This window comes from Lipotes vexillifer, unplaced genomic scaffold (genome assembly GCF_000442215.2).
Source record: "Lipotes vexillifer unplaced genomic scaffold, Lipotes_vexillifer_v1.1 scaffold541, whole genome shotgun sequence".
Taxonomy (NCBI): domain Eukaryota; kingdom Metazoa; phylum Chordata; class Mammalia; order Artiodactyla; family Lipotidae; genus Lipotes; species Lipotes vexillifer.
Genome location: NW_006771814.1, coordinates 86,062 through 105,685, shown reverse-complemented (window position 1 = coordinate 105,685; position 19,624 = coordinate 86,062). Strand labels below are relative to the sequence as shown.

The 19,624-nt window shown below is 54.2% G+C and overlaps 1 protein-coding gene across 3 annotated transcripts in view; it reads left to right on the top strand.

The window, feature by feature from the left end:
- ACLY (ATP citrate lyase) overlaps positions 1-19,624 on the top strand; it is a 42,704-nt gene that overhangs the window by 7,187 nt on the left and 15,893 nt on the right. For 2 of the 3 annotated variants that reach the window (XM_007447154.1, XM_007447155.1), the window contains exons 4-17: positions 1,368-1,430; positions 1,883-2,073; positions 2,545-2,624; positions 3,712-3,842; positions 4,642-4,760; positions 5,344-5,480; positions 6,317-6,378; positions 8,101-8,218; positions 10,199-10,353; positions 11,100-11,190; positions 15,438-15,579; positions 15,865-16,033; positions 17,805-17,909; positions 19,101-19,297. In XM_007447154.1, the coding sequence (XP_007447216.1) occupies positions 1,368-1,430; positions 1,883-2,073; positions 2,545-2,624; positions 3,712-3,842; positions 4,642-4,760; positions 5,344-5,480; positions 6,317-6,378; positions 8,101-8,218; positions 10,199-10,353; positions 11,100-11,190; positions 15,438-15,579; positions 15,865-16,033; positions 17,805-17,909; positions 19,101-19,297 (1,760 nt within the window). Of the gene's footprint in view, positions 1-1,367; positions 1,431-1,882; positions 2,074-2,544; positions 2,625-3,711; positions 3,843-4,641; positions 4,761-5,343; positions 5,481-6,316; positions 6,379-8,100; positions 8,219-10,198; positions 10,354-11,099; positions 11,191-12,279; positions 12,310-15,437; positions 15,580-15,864; positions 16,034-17,804; positions 17,910-19,100; positions 19,298-19,624 lie in introns of all 3 variants that reach the window. The other variant, XM_007447156.1, reaches the window with a different exon arrangement.

Below are 19,624 nucleotides of genomic sequence, written 5' to 3'. Positions count from 1 at the left end.
GGGGGGGGAAAAAAAAAAAAAAAAAAAAAAAAAACTCGAAGAAGGGAGATGCAGAATCATTTCGGCAGAAACGTTCTTGGGCCAAGAACCTGGGAGGAGGAAACAATTAATAATACTGAAGGGTAAACTTAATTCTTGCCTTCTTCCAGCTCATTGATCCATTTCGGCTCTGTAGATGAGATAGTTAAAGTGAAATATGGCTTAGGAAGGCTACGTGATGCCCAGAAATAAAACTGAATTTCTTTTTCTTCTCCCAAAAGGAGCTGGAGAACTGAAGGGAGGGAGTAAAGCTGAGGCTTGGCTTACACTGGGGAGGGCGTGCTGTCCATACCTGGCTTTGTCGCCTCTGGGGTGACCATGGGCCAGGGTTGAGCTGTTCTCTAACTTGGTTGCCCGGGAGTGGGATGAAGATGGTGATGGAGCCATCTTCCTTTTTACTGGCCTTCCTCAAGTTCAGCTCTTCTTGTTAATTTCCCGGTTTCTGGCTCTCGTGGGTAAAGAGGGATCCTTGAAGTTATACACAGGCCTGGGGGCAGGGGGATCTTGACCTTTGTGCCCCCAGGCCTTTGGAGAGAGGACAGCAGGGTTGGGGGCCGAGCAGTGTCTCCAGGGAGGTCCTCATGCTTCCTTCTCCTCAGCTGTCTGTTGGGAGGGGGATGTCAGGGACCTCTGAGCTGGCAGCAGCGTTGACCCCAGCAGGAGCAGCTCATTACCTCTGATGGATCACTGTCTGGTCCTGACTCAGCAATGACGCACGCATGGGTGGGCGGGGGCTTCGGGACATGCTGGGAGGGATGAGGGCTGTCTCGCCTCGGCTGCTGCCAGGGACCCACTCAAACTGATTAGCTCTGCAGGCCTGTTGTCCTCAGCCGGGAAGGTCTGTGTGGAAAAGTTTTCCCTGTCGGGCTCCCCTCTCTCCCCGCTCCAAGCCATTCCCTGTGCCTAGACTCATGTTCTGGGGCTGGGTCTCCCTGCCTGAGCTCTGGGATAGATAGCCTTGATTTGTCTGAGCGCTTTAATTTGTGGCACAGCAGAGGGGGAGATGCTCCTGATCTCTGCTTTTGGGGGCGGGTGATGCTGCAGCTCATTTATCCTCCTCCAGAGGAGGCAGGAAAGAATGTGTGAGGTCGTTGTTGAAGTGTAGCTGGCACGAGGTGGTGGGTGGAAGAGGAGATCTCATGAAGACTTCTTGAGCCCATTGCCCTGGTTTCTGGAAAGACCTCTTTCTGGCAGGTGTTGTGGCAGTAGTGCTTGGCCCCGCCTCTGATGGGTGGGCGAGGTGGAGGGACCAGAGGGCGATCCTTCCTCCTGCCCTGCGAGCAAGACATGCCTTCTGGTCTAAGCTTTATCTCCCTCAATCTCTGTAGGTTGGCAAGGCCAGAGGCTTCCTCAAGAACTTTCTGATCGAACCCTTCGTCCCCCACACTCAGGTATGTGTGAAGTGGCTCCAGGCTGGGTCTTCTCCCTCTGGGAGCTTTGTGCCTGTTGACCCTAAAATGAAGGAGAAATCAAGCTGCTGGAGAAAAACCAAAGGGACCAGAGTCTCTGAAGCGGGGCTAAGGGTTTGAGGGTGCTGCGGAGCAGGGAGTCCAGAGATGAAGGAAAGGGCTTAGTTTGCAGCAGGAAGGAATCAAGGCTGGTAACAGAGGGGACTTCCCAGTGCCGGGATGAGAAGGACTTGAAGGCAGGGCCCCTTCCCCCAGAGCAGGTCACGTTGGCTCAGTTTGGACTGTCAGCCAGCCAGGCAGTGGCCTCTTGTCTCTTATCCTCAAGGGGAGGATGGTGACCTGCTCTTACCTGGTGAGAGGTGTCTGTGGGGTTTTAGAAATGATACCACCGGGGTTGGGCCCCTCACCCCCGTGGTGCTCTCTTCCCCCGTAAGGAGGAGGAGTTCTACGTCTGCATCTATGCTACCCGAGAAGGGGACTACGTCCTGTTCCACCACGAAGGCGGGGTGGATGTGGGTGACGTGGACGCCAAAGCCCAGAAACTGCTCGTTGGTGTGGACGAGAAGCTGAATCTTGAGGGCATCAAGAAACACCTGTTGGTCCACGCCCCCGAAGACAAGAAAGAGTTGAGTGAGAGGGATGGCAGGGAGGTGGCAGCGGAGGAACGGGGAAGGCCGACAGCTCTGGGCGCAGAGTGGGGAAAGCAGAGTGGTCTATCCCTGTCTGGGCACCCACTGCGCCGCCCCAGCATCTGGCCGGAAGGTGGGGAGCAGAAGGCAGGCACCGCCACTCCCCGTCCCCGGGAGGGATGCTGCGGGTGGAGGGGAGGCCGGCTCAGACTGAAACGTGCAAACGTGTGTCAGCTCCCTCACCTCCGTGCCCCGCCTGTCTGGCGCATGTCCCCCTCCTGCTGCATGCCTGACAGCTCCCTTCCGCCTCAGCGGCTCAAGAGTGATGCCTGGGGAGCGGGGTTTGGAGCAGAAAGTGAGGGCTCAGCGGGGTGGGTGTTGGCAAGCGGAGCTGTCAGTGGCAGCGAGAGATTGCTACTGAGCCCGCTCCGCCACGCATTGACGGCCCCTCTCTGCCTCCCCCGTAGGATTCTGGCCAGCTTTGTCTCCGGCCTCTTCAATTTCTATGAGGATCTGTACTTCACCTACCTCGAGATCAACCCCCTTGGTAACTATCTCTGCTGGGGTGGGACAGGGCAGAGTCCGAGTACTTACGGTAACCCTGGCCTTGACTCCGAGGACCAGACCCCCACTTGCAGGGGGCAGCGCAGACAGCTGGGCGTGGGCAGAGGGATCTCCGGGCTCCTGTTCCTGAGCTCTCAGGAGGCCACAGTCATTCCTCTTTTCGCCAACTCAGTTTCTTTCTTTCTTCTGTGATGGGGAAGTCCTGGTTATGATCTGACTCTGCTCTGTGGCTTGCTGCCAGTGGGTTAGGCTGTTCTACCAGGAGCTGAGCCACCCCTGCATCCGCCTGACCAGTCAGACCCTTCCTTCCTCTTGGTGCCTCGGAGACCCCCCGCCCCACCTCCCCCTCCAGGAGTTGGTCCATCATTGACCCCCAAGGCTGGAAAGACCTTGACGAAGCCTCTCACGCTGTGAAGGAGGCAGATGGCGTGGGCTGGCTCTGGCCAGGGCTTCACAGGGCAAAGTCCTGATTCAGATTCCAACTAGGGATGTAGCCCCTCTAATGGACCAGATGGCTCTGTGCTGACTTAATTAGCTAAATGGCCCTGGGGGAAAGGGAAATGGACTCCAGTGAGGTGGCAGTAAATGAATCCTGCTGGCTGGGGGCCCAGTGCGCCCACGGCTTCCCACTTCTCGCTGGACCCTAGGAGACCCTGGTGTGTGCACCCGGGGGCCTTAGAGACTGTGCCTTAAACACTTTTTTTGTAAATAGTGGGGTTGTGGTGGATGAATAGTTAGACATTTAAGGCGTGGAGTATAGCATTTTGTAAAAATGCTCAAAAATTGCCGTGGCAACTGAAACAGACGTTCCTGCCCTGTTACCTACGGGTCAGGGACTGGTCTTGTAGAATTTGTTTTTCCTTGAATGGGGGAAAAGCTGCATCTCCATAAGGACCAATCTGGTTTCTTGTTGAGCTGGAGAGTCGTTAGGCCTGGGTGGTCCCCCATGGCAGTGGTGTGTGGGGAAGTCTGGAGGGGGTTGGAGGTTGATGGTCACCTTGGCTAGGGCCCATGTCTGATGATTGCCTCTTCTTTTCTTTTTCTTTTTTTTTTTTCTTCTTTTCTTAAAGTAGTGACCAAAGATGGCGTCTACGTCCTTGACTTGGCAGCCAAGTTGGATGCCACCGCCGACTACATCTGCAAAGTGAAGTGGGGTGATATAGAGTTCCCTCCCCCCTTCGGGCGGGAGGCTTATCCAGAGGTAAGGCTGGTTTGGGGAGGAGATGGAGAGTGAGGGGGACCGGCGGGGTGGGGGGGGTGACTGATCTCCTATGAGCATTTGGCAACACTTGTGGGCTATGTATTTGGCAGGAAAGGAAGGCCAGGAGCCATTTAATTTTTTAAAAACCCTGGAGGAGGAGGGTGTGGGGGTCAGCCAAGCCTCTGAATCCTGGCCGGAGATCCTTTTAGACTCGCCTCTCAGTCAACCTCCCTGGGCTCGTGACCTGATTTGTTGTTTCTCAGTAATTCTGAGTGGCTCCCCGAATCCTGTCAGGAAGGTAGTTCTCTCAGCCACTTGCTGAGAATTTTAATTGCTCCTTCCCACCCCATCCTCTGAGAGGTCCTCGCCACAGCATCAGGCGTGTGTGACAGAACCCAGGTCAAGGGAAGAGGCTGGGCTGGGGGGAGGGATGGGGCCTGGGGGGCACAGCACGGGATGAGCTAGGCTGGCAGATGCTGGGAGTAGGGGCCATGCTAGAAGTAGAGTGACATAGCGAGGCCTGGGACTTAGGCAGAGAGCCAAGGACTTGAAGTCTGAGAGAAAGGAGTTGGGAAGTTTGTCTCCAGGCGGTGACTGGCTGTGGGTGGTTTTGGTACTTGGAGACGGCATCACGTTTTGTCCCAGGCACATGAGGCCCTGCACAACCCCTTCTCCCTGACGCTGTTAAGGCAACGGAGGACCTCTTCATATGACTCCAGGAGAAGGGGAGGGGTCCTGGGATCTGTGACCTGGCGAAGGGTGAGCCCCCAGGGCCCACCTGTTGCTGTCTGGCCCCTAGGAAGCCTACATCGCAGACCTGGATGCCAAAAGTGGGGCAAGCTTGAAGCTGACCTTGCTGAACCCCAAGGGGAGGATCTGGACCATGGTGGCCGGAGGTGGCGCCTCTGTCGTGTACAGGTGACTGAGAGGGCTGCTGAGGGGATGGCGGCCAGGTCCACCTAGGCTTCCCACATGTGGCCTGGATCAAGTCGCTTCACCTCGGGGTCTCCAGTTCCCCCCGCTCGGTGCAGAGCAGAACTCGTGGGGCATCCCAGAGGGGCCGACACAGCCTTCTTCTTTGCTTCAAAATGAAGTTATTAGTTATAATTCTTACCATTAGTGATAGGTGCTCCATGAAAAAGTACAACAAATACGGAAAATGAACCAGAAAGTGAATTTTGCTTGGCTGTGTCACCACCCCTCCCCCTACCAGGTCACCACGGTGGGTGTCTTTCCAAGTGTTGTAGTGCCTGTATCAATAGTCACACTTTTACACTTCATAGAAGTGTTGGGTAGGGCTGGGAGGATGCTCCCCCCCGGGAGAGTATGATGCAGGACAGTTAACCTTCAAGTATGACTTACTTGGGCCTTGAGGGTCTGAGGTCCATAGGCTGCCCGGCCTCAAGGCTTCAGGGGCGTCTGCGTGGCCTCCCAGGCACCAGGCCACCACCCTCTGCCACTCAAGCTGGAACCAGCACTGACTTCCTTGTTTCCCTGGCAGCGATACCATCTGCGACCTAGGGGGTGTCAACGAGCTAGCGAACTACGGGGAGTACTCGGGCGCCCCCAGCGAGCAGCAGACCTATGACTACGCCAAGACGATCCTCTCCCTCATGACCCGCGAGAGGCACCCCGATGGTGAGACACACACTCCTTCCCCAGGACAGCCCAGCATCCTCGGTGGGAACAGCTTTGGCTGGGCTGTGAGGCACCAAGGTTTTCCTGGTCCTTTACAACCTGGGGCTAGTTAGTTAACTTCTGGACCTCAGTTTCCCTGACTGCACAATGGGCAGTGACAGGGTCTGTCAGACTGGGGGCTCCGAGGGGGCGAGGAATGGATGGATATATAAAGCCCTATGAGTAGGTGCAAGGGGAGAGGCGGTGGTGGCATGCTTTTGCTGACTGCTATAACGCGGTTCTTAGCGACTCACTTACACATTTATTGTCTGGGCTGTGTGATTCCCAGCTTTCCTATATCACCTGTCCTGTGTTTTGGGACTACAGATACCATTTCCCCTTCCCTTGAGCCAGATGGAGATTCCCACCAGGGGTATCCAGAAACCAAGCTGGCTTTCTAGATGCCAGCTAGGAATGATGTAGAGATTCTGTGGGTTCGAGAATTCCCTGGCTGTCCAGTGGTTGGGACTCTGCACTCTCAATGCCAAGGGCCCGGGTTTGATCCCTGGTCAGGAAGTAGGATCCCACAAGCTGCGCGGCACAGCCAGAAAAAGAAGTTGAGATTTTCTGGGCTTGGATTAGCCACCTGCCTGGTGGCATGGGTTATGGAGAGTTGAGCTGATGACACTGAACAGGCATCAGGAGAGACCAGCTTGCTCCCCCCGCCTCTGCACTGGTATCTCCTAACAGCTGGGGGACGCTCACTCAGGAGAGAGCACTCTCTCAGTTGGATTTCTGGTATGATGCCCAAGTCTACCTTTCTAACCTTTTTTTGACTTCTCTTGCTCCAAACCCAGGCAAGATCCTCATTATCGGAGGCAGCATCGCCAACTTCACCAATGTGGCCGCCACATTCAAGGTAACCGGCTGCAGGGGAATGTGGGTGGGTTGGGAGCGGGGAAGGGAAGTTTCTGTGCAAGTAGGTTTGAGACAGAAGCAGGTTCCCATGAATTACCCAGTCCAGGGGAGGGGCTTTTGACCTAGGGATGCACAAGACACTGGGATGGATCTGGATCCGAACGTGTGTGTCTCTGGGCAAGCAGCCGACCCTCGCTGGGCCATAATTCTCCCATCTGAAGTGTGGGGAGAAGGGGAATTTCTGCCTTCCCCCCTTTCAGGACCAATTATTCAAAAACTGGCTTGACTGATCTCATTTCCAACACTCCATTGTAAGACGCTGGGTTCTCTGCACCTCCTAGTGTTTCTGTTTCCCAGTCATCTGCCCCTTCTCCAAAAGGTTGGCGTGAGGAAGTGTCTGATGCCCTGGGGCTCCTGCTCTTCCAGCCAGAGGCCTGTCAGCCTGGGTCCCTGTGCACAGGTCAGGGGCGTGGGCCCCAGTTTAAAGAAAGTGTGGCTGCCGGTGAAGAGGAATGACAGCTAACGTGTCTCGAGACTCCTCCCCTTCGAGGGGCCGCCTCAGGAGGCCACTTAGCCCATCCTGCCAGGTGCTCACTGAAGCCCTTCCAAAGAGTGTCTTCCATCTGGTAGTTCCACATAAGCTTTGGAAATAATGCATAGGGCTCCCCTGGTGGCGCAGTGGTTGAGAGTCCGCCTGCCGATGCAGGGGACGCGGGTTCGTGCCCCGGTCCGGGAGGATCCCACGTGCCACGGAGCAACTAAGCTCGTGAGCCACGGCCGCTGAGCCTGCGCGTCCGGAGCCTGTGCTCCCCAACGGGAGAGGCCCGCATACCGCAAAAAAAAAAGAAAGAAAGAAAATAATGCATAAATAAATGTCGGTCTTGAAAGTCTGAGCTCTCGAGAAGGAGGGGACCAGGAGGGGACCAGGCCTCGCCAGTCCTGCCTAAAACAGGTCCCTAGTTGGACCTGATTCAACAAACAAATCTGACACAGGTGAATCTCGACAGCTTTGTTTTAACTTCTAAGCAGCCTGTAATAAAGGCAGTGCCGTCGATAAGGGCGGTTACGTCTGGAGCAGGAACTGTGTGTAGAGCTTCCCTTGAAATGCCATGAGCAACAGAACTTAGACTCAGTAAACTTGCCCTCCATCTGGAGAGACAAAACTGGTCCACACCTATACATGCTCCCACGTTTCCAAAGTTGATACCCATTACAGTGCTTTTCCCCCAAATCACTTGAAGCAGCTTTTGTAGGACTTTGACATTTAAGTAGACTATGTCCTGATCACCCTGACAGCTCTTGCATAGGACCTCGGTATAGAGTTTGCCCCCAAATTGCAATAAGAGAACAAGAACGACTATAGATTGGGATAAGAGAGACCAGCAAAGCCCCACTGGCGTTGGAGGCCCAGCACCCCGTGCATCGAGGGGTGTCACCACTAGGTGCCCCATGTTCTCACCTCAGCACCATTAACAGTGGCTGCTTGTCCTGGGCCTTTGTTTCTGGCTGTGCCGCACGGCTCGTGGAATCTCAGTTCCTCGACCAGGGGTTGAACCTGGGCCGCGGCAGTGAAGGCGCTGAATCCTAACCACTGGACCACCAGGGAACTCCCAGCAGCCCTTGTAATCTGTGCCCTGGGACATTTGTTTCCCATGGTTATAAATGCTTGCTTTATGGTTGCGTTCATTCTAGCCACATGTCTGTTGTCCCTTGGTGCTTCCAGGGCATCGTGAGAGCGATTCGAGATTACCAGGGCCCCCTGAAGGAGCACGAGGTCACGATCTTTGTCCGAAGAGGTGGCCCCAACTACCAGGAGGGCTTACGGGTGATGGGAGAAGTCGGTAAGACGGGGAACCTTTTCTGTCTCTCCCACCCTGAGTGTCACGCCTCTTCGGGATTCCTGAAAGAGTCAGTCTTCCAGTGCCTCCATGCCCTCCCACCCGCCTCTGGAGGTGCAGCTTGCTTCTGCTGCTGTTCTGTGCCCTCCTGACACAGAGCACCTGACCAAAACCTAAACTCAGAATGGGCAGGAAGGCATTTTCATTCAGCTGTTCACTTAGCAAATAATTGTGGAAGGCCTGCTGTGTGCCGGGCCCTGTGCTGAACCCTGGGGTCACAGCCACGTGCGACAGATGACGGGCAGCAAGCCCTCGTGCAGTTGAGAACAGTGACTGCAGCGTCAGGTGGCATGAAGGAAGACGAGCAGGGGGAAGGGGCGGGACATCTGTGCCTCTAGCATCTGTGGGAGGGGACAGGGCAGTTTTAAATGAGGCAATCGGAGAACGCTTGACCAGAAAGGTGGCATTTGAGCAGAGAGCTGGAGGAGGGAGCAGTCAGTGGTGACTGTCTGCCGAGGAAAGGGCAAGTCCCAAGGCCCTGGGGTAGGACCAGCTGGGAGGGCTGAGGGACTGGGGTTGGGAGAGCGAAGGCAGGGAGTCCGGGGATGGAGGCAGAGAGGCCGAGGGAGCAGATATGCGCGGGGCTAGAACAGGTCCCGTGGGCACTTGGCTGTGACCCTGGCAGCTGCTGGAAGACTGAGCAGAGGAGTGACACCATTTGACTTAGGTTTGAGAAGGTTGTTTAGGCTGCTGGGTGGAGACAAGACCAGAGGGCAGCCAGGTCGAAGCAGTGGGATCACCTAGGAGGCTGCGGCAGCCTCTAGGGCAGAGTGGTGGCCTGGACTGGGGGGCGGAGGAGGGAGACGGTGGTAAGTGTCCAGGCCCCGACCGCTGGTGGCCTGGATGGAGAGAGGGGTCTGGTAATTGATAGAACCGGAGGGAGTTGCCCCTCGCTGAGCTGAGGGCAGAGAGGATGTGGGTCCATTTTGGTTTCTTTTCTTCTGCATTTTGGGCGTCTCCTGCAGGCTTCTGAGACCTCAGACTCAGAGCTGTCAAGAACTTGGGGACCATGTGACGTCAGTGAGGACTAAGATTGGGTCTCCCTGAGTTGACCTGATAGAACCAGCAGCTTTGGTCTTGAGTGCAGCGCAGCTCCCTTGCTAAGAGCAGTTATGTGTGGGGCGGGGGTGGTGAGGGTGAGGATATGAGACACTCCTGCTCGGTGATCATGCCCTCTAACTGGAGAGACAGAACCTTTCCACCTTCCCATTTTCCCAAATCTGATATCCATGGCAAACACTAACCCACCTAAGTCACTTGAAGTGGTACCAAGTCCTAGTTTTCACCTGAAACTGTGGACCTGCCATGGACGTAGCCCTCTGAACAGCACGGTGAATGTTAGTCATGCCTGGGACGTTCAACTCACGGGACAATGAACAAGTAAACAGCGGCTGGAACAAGAGGCTGTTTGGTGGGGATCTACAGACAGGGCGGCGTGGAGGGGAGCGATTGTCGAGGTCAGGGAAGGCCTTTCCCAAGAGGTGGCACTTGAGCTGAGCTGAGCGACAGCCAGGTGACAGCTCCACGCAGAGGAAGGAACAGGGCCAGAGCCCTGGGGAAAGGAGCCCGGCTGTTGAGGAACAGAGGCCGGGCCTGGGTGGCTGCAGCGTGATGGCCACAGGCGACAAATCTGGAGGGGGTCGGAGAGCCGGGGAACGTGAGAAGCGCAGGCTCTCCTGCTGCCTGTGGTCACTGGAGAGTGTCTGTAAGGCTGCTTCTTGCTCTTATTGGCAGGTAACCTTTACAGAGTTTTGTTTGATGGTGAAGATAATGACCACCAACTTCTCCTGGGATAATTGGTCTTGCACAGAAAGCGCCAGACATCGGGCGGGCTCTAAAGGGGCCTTGCCAGAGTCATGTGGCCTTCCTTGCAAGGCACTTATTAGGAGACTTGAACCATGGATGCTTTTCCGTCCCTCACAGGGAAGACCACTGGGATCCCCATCCATGTCTTTGGCACTGAGACTCACATGACGGCCATCGTGGGCATGGCCCTGGGCCATCGGCCCATCCCCAATCAGCCGCCCACAGCGGCCCACACTGCAAACTTCCTCCTCAACGCCAGCGGGAGCACGTCGGTAGGTGCCAGTCTTCCTCTGCCGTAAAGCCTGCAGAGTCATCTTTGTCGCCCCTCATATCCCATCCCGCCCTGGGCATGGTCCGCAGCCTTTTGGGGGCATTGGGGAGGTATGGGGAGAAGGTAGTATGTGGTTGGTTTCTGTATCTCTGTCAGTTTCTTCTGCCCTATCAAGGTAGTGTAATGGAAAGGGCAGGGATTTTTTTTTTTTTTTTTTTATTTGTGGCTATGTTGGGTCTTCGTTGCTGCACGCGGGCTTTCTCTAGTTGCGGCGAGTGGGGGCTACTCTTTGTTACAGTGCGCGGGCTTCTCATTGCGGTGGCTTCTCTTGTTGCGGAGCATGGGCTCTAGGCACGCGGACTTCAGTAGTTGTGGCACACGGGCTCAGTTGCTCCGCGGCATGTGGGATCTTCCCGGACCAGGTCTTGAACCCGTGTCCCCTGCATTGGCAGGCGGATTCTTAACCACCGCGCCACCAGGGAAGCCCCGGCCAGGGATTTTTTTAATCAGACCTGAGTTCAAGGGAGGGACCTTGGTGGGTATTGCCAAGAACCTCAGTTTGCTCACCTGTAGCTTGGGGACAATACTAATTCCTATCTCAGAGGGTTGTTAAATAGTTCTTTTGGAAGCAGCTTGTAGAGAACAGAGCTGTGCATAGTTCTTGTTACCTGAGTTCTTTGGGGCCTTAATGACGGGTAGCTTTTTTTCCAGCTGTTCCCTGTGACTGTTTCTCTCTCGTCCCCCCAGACTCCAGCCCCCAGCAGGACAGCGTCTTTTTCTGAGTCCAGGGCTGATGAGGTGGCACCTGCAAAGAAGGCCAAGCCCGCCATGCCACTAGGTAACTCCCAGCAGTTTCAGGACCCTCCTGTCCCCCTTCCCTTCCTGGGCCCTGCTGGGCCAGCAGAGGTGGATGGAAAGCGGTTTGGGCTTTGCTTTGGGGCATGGTGCATGGGATGGGAGCAGACACAAGGAAATGGTGGCTGGAGCCTTCCCCGTGGGCTCTCCTGGTGCTGAGGGCTCACGCTGTGCCTGAGTCACCCCACTCCCCATTGTCTTCCTCTCTGCCCCCTTCTGTGGGGTGTGTGAGCTGGGCAGGGAGGCTGCGGAGGAGACGGGGTTACAGAAATACCAGGTGGGGGCAGGGTCCCTCAGACTGTCCTCCTGAGTGGACGGCAGGAGCCCAAAGCTCAGAACGGCAGAGAACTCCCGCGCCCACTCCTCCAACCATCCTGGGGCTCTTACCAGGACATTCCCTTCCGGTGAGCCGACCGCCAGGGCGCACATTGTCTCCCAGCCCGTCTGTGCTTTGCCTGCTCATCTGTCCCTCCTGTGATTCATGAGAGACATGATCCCTGCCAGCCAGCCCTTGCGACCAGCACTAGGTAACCTGTGTTAGTTACCGCTGGGCTGACATGGCCTGTGTGGCTTCTTCCTGGGACAGACAGAGCGTGCTTAAGGCATCTTGTGAAATAGTGACGCTGGCTCCAGGCACTCAATATTGGAAGCCACCGCCCTGCAGCCCCCAAACCGGCAGCTTTGTCCACAGCACAGAATGACAGGTCCAGTCCCTTGGCCTAATCATCTCATTGTGCTTCGTGGGGACAAAACAGGTCAAGAGGGTGGGACCGGGCCCGCTGTCCCTCTGGAGGGCCTGGGCCTTTGGTGCTCAGCACACCCTCCAAGCCTTGGCACTTTTGCTCCTCTCTGCGCTCTGTGCTCCTTCTCCCCTTCTTGCCTCCACTCTGCTGATCGGAGGGGGTCTCTCTTCCGTTGGCCTTGCTCCTGTCTGTTGTGAATAGACAAGAGACGGTGAGCGCAGCAAGCCTGCAAGGCTTGTCCATGGACCCCTCCCTGTTCCCACCCGCTCCCTCCAAAGCCTCCAGCCATCAGCGGGTCACTCAGTTGCCTTGGTCATTTTCTTTGACAGATTCAGTCCCAGGTCCAAGATCCCTGCAAGGTAGGATGCCCCCAGCTCCGCGTGTGGCTTGTTAGCAGGTTACAGTCTTACGGTGTGCTTTGTCTCCCCATCCTCGGTGGGTTGCAGTGTTGTCTGGTATACTTTCTGTCCCTGCCTTGGTGTGGCCTGCCCCAAGTCCTAGTCTTCGCTCTCCTTTCTTTCCCACCCCTGCTTATTTCACGCCCCCGCTTTCCTTGCCGTGGGGCTGTGACTCCATACGTGGGAGGGGGTGGAGAGCGCAGGAGGGGCAAGAGCCAGGCCCACAGCCTTGGGCAGTGGGGTGGAGCCGAGGAGGGAGGGTCCTCCTGGGAAAGAGGGAGCCATGGAAACTGAAGGGGGAGTGGCAGAGCCAGCGGCCCGGAGGGGAGCCACTGACCACCTGATTTCCATTTACATCCCATGATGTCCTCGTTTTCTTTTCCCACCTCAGCCTCACCACCGCCGACTTCAGCCCAGACTCCCAGCACCAGGGACAAGCTTAGATTTCTCTGGGATTTGGGTGGAAGACAGAATGGAGAAGGAGAGAGAGACCCGGAAGGGTGTGCAGTAAACCTGGAGGAGGGACTGGGCTTTGTCTGGTGTGTGAGGTCACTGTTTAGCAGGGACATCTTCTGTGTGTGTTCACACAAACTTGTACACGTTCATCTGTTGACCGAGGTGAATAGGTGACTCAGTTCAAAGTGTCAGGGCCTTCATTTACCTTTTTGACATTGACAGCTGTGAGAGATCCCCCGCTCTGAGGAAGGGGAGTTTCTGGTGAAGGGGGGTTTCGTAATGATGACCTCTGACTCCTCGCTAAGAAGAGGAAAGGGGTAACTAGGCAAGGTCAAGTAGCCCTTCCTCCCCTACCTCTGGCAGCATCCACTGTTACCTAAAAGACCAGACCTGAGGCTGAGCCCTGCGCAGAAGGACAGAAGGAACGGGGGCAGACTCTCAGTGAGAGGTCTTGGCAGTGGAGGGTGGAGGTGGGGTTTAGTCTTACTGTCCTGGGCGGCGCTGAGACGTGGGAGAGGAATGATGGCGGTGGATCAGGAAGGGAGGGTAGGTTGGGCCAGGACAGCAGAGCCAGTGGAGAGCCTGGTGGGGGCTTAGCCCCGGAGCACAGGCTCTCTCTGGGGCCTCCATCTGTGCTGCTGCTGGGCTGAGGATTGCCACCTTCAACTTTGCCTTCTCTGTGCTCTGAGAGCTCCGGTTCTGCCCCCGTTTGAGCTGGAAGTGCGGGTGGGTTCGTAGAGATTCCAGACCTTGTCCTGATTTCTGTAGCCTCTCGGGTGGACAGGTGGGTGTACGTGCACTTGCGTGCGTGCTGACTCTTGGGGGTGTGGGCTCCCCGAGGATGGGGAGTGGTGGGGCCGTGCTGGCTTTATATCCCTCCTCAGTTGCACAGTTGAGCTGCATCTCAGGTTAGCACAGAATCCTGGCTCTGATGCTAGATGACCTACAATCTTCGTCATCTGGCAACTCTGGCCTTCAGTTTTCTGGGGCTGGAAAGTGAGGGAACTGGATTAGGTGGCCTCCCTTGTTCTGTGATCTCACGTCTCATTGGAACCCAGATGGGTCCAGGGCACAGTAAATCCCGGGTGTTTGCACCAGCAGGAGCCTCTGTCGTGAGAAGCTTATGGCTGTGATGGAAGAGGCAAGCCTGCGTAGGGATGAGAATCTTACATGCCTTGGGAAACTGGTCTCTTTTAGCCAAGCCTGTGCTAGTACAGTAGGTTAATTAATACCAATGCCCCTGAGCTCTCTGCATTATTTTCCTTGGGGGAGCTGAGAACATCCCCTGTGGGCTACTTTTCTCCAGCAGAAAGCAGGAGGGTCGGGTGACCTGCCTGTCTGGGGCGACAGCTCAGGAATGCACTTCCGCCAGCTCTTGTTGTTCCCCTCACCCCTTTCCTGATGCCCCTTTCCGCCCCTTTCCTGCCGGACTGTCCAAGAGCATTGTTCTGAGCAGGAAAGAGCCACCTGGGAGGAGGCTGTGGGGAGAAGGTCAGGTGGAAGCTCAGTTAGGATCAGGCTACAGCAGACCTCTTCATTGGATCTACGCTGACCTAGAATCAAGAGGATTCAGATCCTGTCCCGAGCTGGCTTATGTCCAAACTCACAGGTGATAAGGATTGTTGGGGAGCTGTTTGAAGTCTTGTGGTAGACAACAGGGTCCTACTGTATAGCAAGGGGAACTCTATTCAGTGTCCTTTTATAAACCATAGTGGAAAAGAACATAGAAAAGAATATATAGATGTATAACTGAGCCACTTTGCTGTACAGCAGAAATTAATACAACATTGTAAATCAACTATACTTTAATTTTAAAAAGTCCAAGGGACTTCCCTGGTGGTCCAGTGGTTAAGACTCCATGCTTCCTAAGTCAGAAAGAGAAAAACAAATATCGTATATTAACGCATATATGTGCAACCTAGAAAAATGGTACAGATGAACCGGTTTGCAGGGCAGAAATAGAGACACAGACGCAGAGAACAAACGTATGGACACCAAGGGGGGAAAGCAGCGGGGGGCGGGGGCGTGGTGGGATGAATTGGGAGATTGGGATTGACATGTATACACTAACATGTATAAAATAGATAACTAATAAGAACCTGCTCTATAACAAATAAGTAAAATTAAATTTTAAAAAAACCCAAAAAAACAAAACGACTCCGTGCTTCCACTGCAGGGGGTACAGGTTCAATCAATCCCTGGTTGGGGAACTAAGATCCCGCATGCCCACGCCCCCCGAAAAAAAATAAAGTTTAAAAAAAAAAACTTTCGGTCACCCAAATTGGGAGAGCTTAACATTTTTTTCTGGTGACTTTAAAAATAATTGATCAAGCCCTCATTTGCATATACATACCTTTCCTGTGAAGTTGAGCAGGTCCTTTAGGAATTCTGCTGTCTTCACTGCTGAGCCCTTTGCCAGCCAGGCAGGTTCCCTCAGTTCATTTTGCGCTCTCTGCCACCTCTTTCCAGAAGAAATCTAGGCGCCTCCTCCCCCACGTTCTCAGAGTTCCGTCTTGACATTCCTTTGCAGCTTTGACGCCTCGCCCTCTCGGGACGTGGGGCGTAGAGGGGTCTGGCAGGCAGCCCCCGGGGGGGTGTGTTCTGGGTGTACTCGCTGTGTCTCTGCCCCCCAGGAAAGAGCGCCACCCTCTTCAGCCGCCATACCAAGGCCATCGTGTGGGGCATGCAGACCCGGGCCGTGCAGGGCATGCTGGACTTTGACTACGTCTGCTCCCGCGACGAGCCCTCGGTGGCTGCCATGGTCTACCCTTTCACGTGAGTCGCGCACGGCAGGGAGGCTGGACGCGGCCACCTAGCGGGATGTCCTCATCCCATCTCCTTCAGCAGCAGCACAGAGCTGGGCAGGCCCTGGATTGTCCCCTTTGCCCGAGAAGCATCTGCCCACCCCAGACGGGGGCGGTCGATGTTCCTGGGGGATCTTTTTCCCCAACAGACTAAACTCTTTGAAGGCAGACCCTGCCTTTCCGCCCTCCGGGTGAAGCCCCTCCCGAGCCCTGGCAGGTTAAGAGTGTCCTGACCCCTCCTCTGCCTTCCTCACAGCGGGGACCACAAACAGAAGTTTTACTGGGGTCACAAGGAGATCCTGATCCCCGTCTTCAAGAACATGGCTGATGCCATGAAGAAGCACCCGGAGGTGGACGTCCTGATCAGCTTTGCCTCCCTGCGCTCAGCCTATGACAGCACCATCGAGACCATGAATCACGCACAGGTAGCTCACTGCGCCCTGGGGCGGGAGGCAGGGGCACCCTGAATGGCGTGTGCTGCGACAAAAGCCTTGGGACTCGGGACTGGCCAGTGACTTGGGGGATAGTGGTTGGAGACCTGATCTTCAGGAGGCAAGGTAGTCACCAAGGGTTGGTGGGCTGCTTACCCGGGCTGGCAGAGAGTCAGTCCGGGGTCGTCTGCCTCCACCAGGTCCTCTCTGTGCTGAGACTGGCTTTCAAAACAGGATCAAAAGCACTTTTTTTGCTTATTGTAAAATTGTTACTTATTTATTATAGAAAAGAATCAAATGCTGATAGTAAGAAGAAGAGGGTAATTACCTCAAGTCTCATTTCCCGGAAATATGGTTGCTGACGTTTGAGTACATCCTTATTCACACCTTTTTCTGGGTTTGAACAAATGGAATAACGCTGTATCTATTTTATAATCCTTCAGTGACTCTTCCCACATCACTACTTACCAGCAACATCATTTTTGCTTTTTCAAGTCTCATGATGAGCATATATCCTTAATTGTTTCCCCAGCATAAATGTCTCGAGGTCAGACTGCTGCATCAGAATGTGCAGATTTGAAAGCCTTTGATCCATCCTGCCCAGGGGCCCTCCAGAAAAGTCCAGAAATGGGGACGTAAACTCCCATCACTAGTTTGAGAATGCCTGTTTCTCTGTACCCTTGCCAACATTGAACGCTTGGACGTAAAGAACGTATATACTTGACAAAATGATAGGCATTCTATTTAATTTGCATTTCTTTGATTATTAACTAAGATGAGCTTTGAAAATATGTATTGGCCATTTGCATTCTGTGACATGGCCTTGCCTCCTTTTTCTCTGTTGAGGTGTTTATCTTTTTTGTTACTGATTTGTAAGAGCCCTTAGGGATTAAGATACTGAGTTTTCTGTTCACAATTATTGTCTGATCCCAGACTGGCTTACTTCAGTTTATGACTGGAGTAAACTTGTTTTGATATCTCCATGAAGCAAAAAAGAAAACACACCTGCTAAAAATGAGTGGCTTTTCTAGTTTAGAACAGAGGTTGGTGAACTACAGTGCAAGGGCCAAACCCAGCCCCCTGCCTGTTGTAAATAAAGTTTTATTGGAACACAGCCATGCTCACTCATTTACATATTGGCCGTGGCTGCTTCTATGCTGCAGAGGCAAAATTTAGTCGTTACCACAGAGACCACATGACCAACAGACCCCAAAACACTATCTGGCCCTTTATAGAAAAAGTTTGCCTTGGATCTTTCCCACCCCACCCCCCACCCCCCACCCCCTCTGGCTTCTCCCTCAGCCCACACTCTCTGGTCCAAGTGTGAAAGCAGCTTGTTTCTATCAAGGTTTTCTCCTGTGGGGATGTAGAGTCAGAGCCTCAGAGGGCACAGCAGGGACAGCCCTAGATAGCTGCTTTATGATCCAGCACCTGGACAGGTGGGAAACAGGTGGGGCTGAGTCTCATGAGTTTTTGGATCGGTGAGAACATAACAGTTTTGACTACAGCAAGTCTTCAGAAACATTTGTTCCACTTGGTTACTGACTCACTGTGGTGTTAACCAATGGAGCGCAGTTGTGGGTGCCTCTCTTTGGGGGGAGGGTTGAATGAGCAGGGTAGGAACAGAGGCCTGTGGGAAGAAGGGGGTGCATATTGTTATCATTACTCCTGGAAGGGGGCCTGGGAGATGGGTTCTGGAATGGTCACTGCCTCGACCTCTCAAGTGGTGAAATGATAACGGGAAGGGACTATCCTCGTGCTCTAGATCCGGACCATCGCCATCATAGCTGAAGGCATCCCCGAGGCCCTCACGAGGAAGCTGATCAAGAAGGCAGAGCAGAAGGGAGTGACCATCATTGGACCTGCCACCGTGAGCATCCCTTCCACTTCTGGGCCCATAGCAAGCTCATTGCTGACTCTACTGTCTCCCATCTAGTTTGAAAACATTGAGAGAGTACCTGTTGAAAGTCAGGCTGTCCATTTCCAGTTAATTTTTTTTTTTCTGGCTGCGCCGTGCGGCCTACGGGATCCTAGTGCCCCAACCAGGGATCGAGCCCGGGCCCTGGCAGTGGAAGTGCTGAGTCCTAACCACTGAACCGCAAGGGAATTCCCTGTCCGTTTCCAGTTAATTTTTTAAAGGACTGTCTCCGCAGACCATATCACCTTTACAGTCTCGAGGGGCTAACAAGATTCTTTTAAGTGTCCACTCTCAGACAACCATAGCATGGTCTTTGATTATTCCTTCAACTGTAAACCAAAGAAGAATCTGCCTAGGGACCTTATTTTTACATAAGAAAAAATTGCCTTTACATAAGAAAAAATTGCCCCGTGAATGTTTTTTTTGTTTTTGTTGTTTGTTTTTATTTGGTGGTGCATTAGAAATTTGGCTGAAGCTAAGAATTTTTTTTAACATCTTTATTGGAGTGTACTTGCTTTACAACGGTGTGTTTCTGCTGTATCACAAAGTGAATCAGCTGTATGTATACATATATCCCCATATCCCCTCCCTCCTGCATCTCTCTCCCACCCTCCCTATCCCACCCCTCTGGGTGGTCACAGAACACCGAGCTGATCTCCCTGTGCTATGCGGCTGCTTCCCACTAGCTATCTATTTTACATTTAGTAGCGTATATATGTCCATTGCCAATCTCTCACTTCGTCCCAGCTTACCCTTCCCCCTCCCCACGTCCTCAAGTGTAAGATTTTTGAGCTAAGCAAGGGACCTTTCATCTTGGAGATAGAGGGTGATCTTGAGCAGAGGTGCACACTTGCATCAGACACTTTTACTGGGTGCTGTTGCCCTTTTGGAGCAAAAGAGGCGACCTAACCATGAGTATACACCTCCAAATCTGCAGTCGTAAGCCACGTTTTACCAATAAGGCTCCCTTTTTTCTGTGTGATGTCTCTGGATGGGGAGAAGAGAGTCTTCCAGCAGGAACCCCGACATGCAGGTGCTGGCCAGGGTGGGCTGGGCAGGTAATCCCGGGCTCTGTGACCACCCCCTGAGCTCTATGGTCAGTCAGCCCTCCCTCCTCCCTGACCGCGGTTTCCGCCCCTGCAGGTTGGTGGCATCAAGCCCGGGTGCTTTAAGATTGGGAACACCGGCGGGATGCTGGACAACATCCTGGCCTCCAAGCTGTACCGCCCCGGCAGCGTGGCCTATGTCTCGCGTTCGGGCGGCATGTCCAACGAGCTCAACAATATCATCTCTCGGACCACGGATGGCGTCTACGAGGGCGTGGCCATCGGCGGGGACAGGTGATCAGCTGTGGGACAGGGCGCTAGGTCCTCTATCTCTGCTCGCCGCCCACCGCTGAGCTCCATGCACACAGGGATGTTGCTTAAGTCCATAAAGTGGGGCATCTCTTCTCTGTCTCAGGACCAACATGAGCATAAGATCAGAAAATACAGAGAAAAACACAGGAAGGTGTTTTAAAAGGTGTTTGGGCTTTGCGGGTAATTCCCTTTGTTGTCTGAGCTGTGGCCGGAGGGTGGCAGCAGAGTGCAGTGCTTAGCAGGGCTCATTCTGAAATCAGATCCTGGGGGTTCAAATCCCAGTTTCCCTGTTTGGCGGGGGGGGGGGGG